The sequence below is a fragment of the Neopelma chrysocephalum genome, unplaced genomic scaffold (assembly GCF_003984885.1).
Source record: "Neopelma chrysocephalum unplaced genomic scaffold, ASM398488v2 Primary Assembly neopelma1_198, whole genome shotgun sequence".
Classification (NCBI taxonomy): Eukaryota; Metazoa; Chordata; class Aves; order Passeriformes; family Pipridae; genus Neopelma; species Neopelma chrysocephalum.
This window is the reverse complement of record NW_020897860.1, coordinates 409,154-409,601: the sequence shown is the minus strand read 5'-3', so window position 1 is coordinate 409,601 and position 448 is coordinate 409,154. Positions and strand designations below refer to the sequence as shown.

Genomic DNA, 448 nt, shown 5'->3' with positions numbered 1-448 from the left:
AAATTCAGAAAATCCAACCCACAGTGGGGGAAATTTGGACCCTGAAAAGCCAAATCCAGCCCTCAGGGGGGTTATTTGGTGTGGGGGAGGAACACAGGGAAAGATGGAAAAGGGACCGGAGCACCTACCGAGAACAGCGTGGAGTAGGTGGAGAGGGCAAATTTGATGCTGTAGTAATAGAGGTGGGAATTCTGGCACTGGGAATCTTGGGCCATCCCTGGAGCTCCTTCCCGGCCGGTTCCTGAGGGAAAAAATCATGCACAGAAACAAGGGTTGAACTTGAATTGCTCGTTCCAACTTCCGCCTGGCGGGAGCCGGAGCCGTGAGGGGGAAGGAACAATTAACCCTTTGCTGAGGCCGGGGCTGGGTTTTCCCGCCCGGAGCTGCAGCAAAGCTCAGCTTAAGTTGGGGTTTAGATCAATTTACTACCCCAAAAATCGGTGGGTGT

At 53.3% G+C, this 448-nt stretch overlaps 1 protein-coding gene across 3 annotated transcripts in view; it reads right to left on the bottom strand.

The window, feature by feature from the left end:
• Positions 1 to 408, bottom strand: part of LOC113977056 (tetraspanin-15-like) — a 44,150-nt gene extending 43,742 nt beyond the window's left edge. For 2 of the 3 annotated variants that reach the window (XM_027702841.1, XM_027702844.1), the window contains exon 1: positions 129 to 408. In XM_027702841.1, coding sequence (XP_027558642.1) covers positions 129 to 215 — 87 coding nt within the window. In that variant the 5' untranslated portion in view covers positions 216 to 408. The remainder of the gene's footprint in view (positions 1 to 128) is intronic. The other variant, XM_027702842.1, reaches the window with a different exon arrangement.
• Positions 409 to 448: the final 40 nt, after the last annotated feature.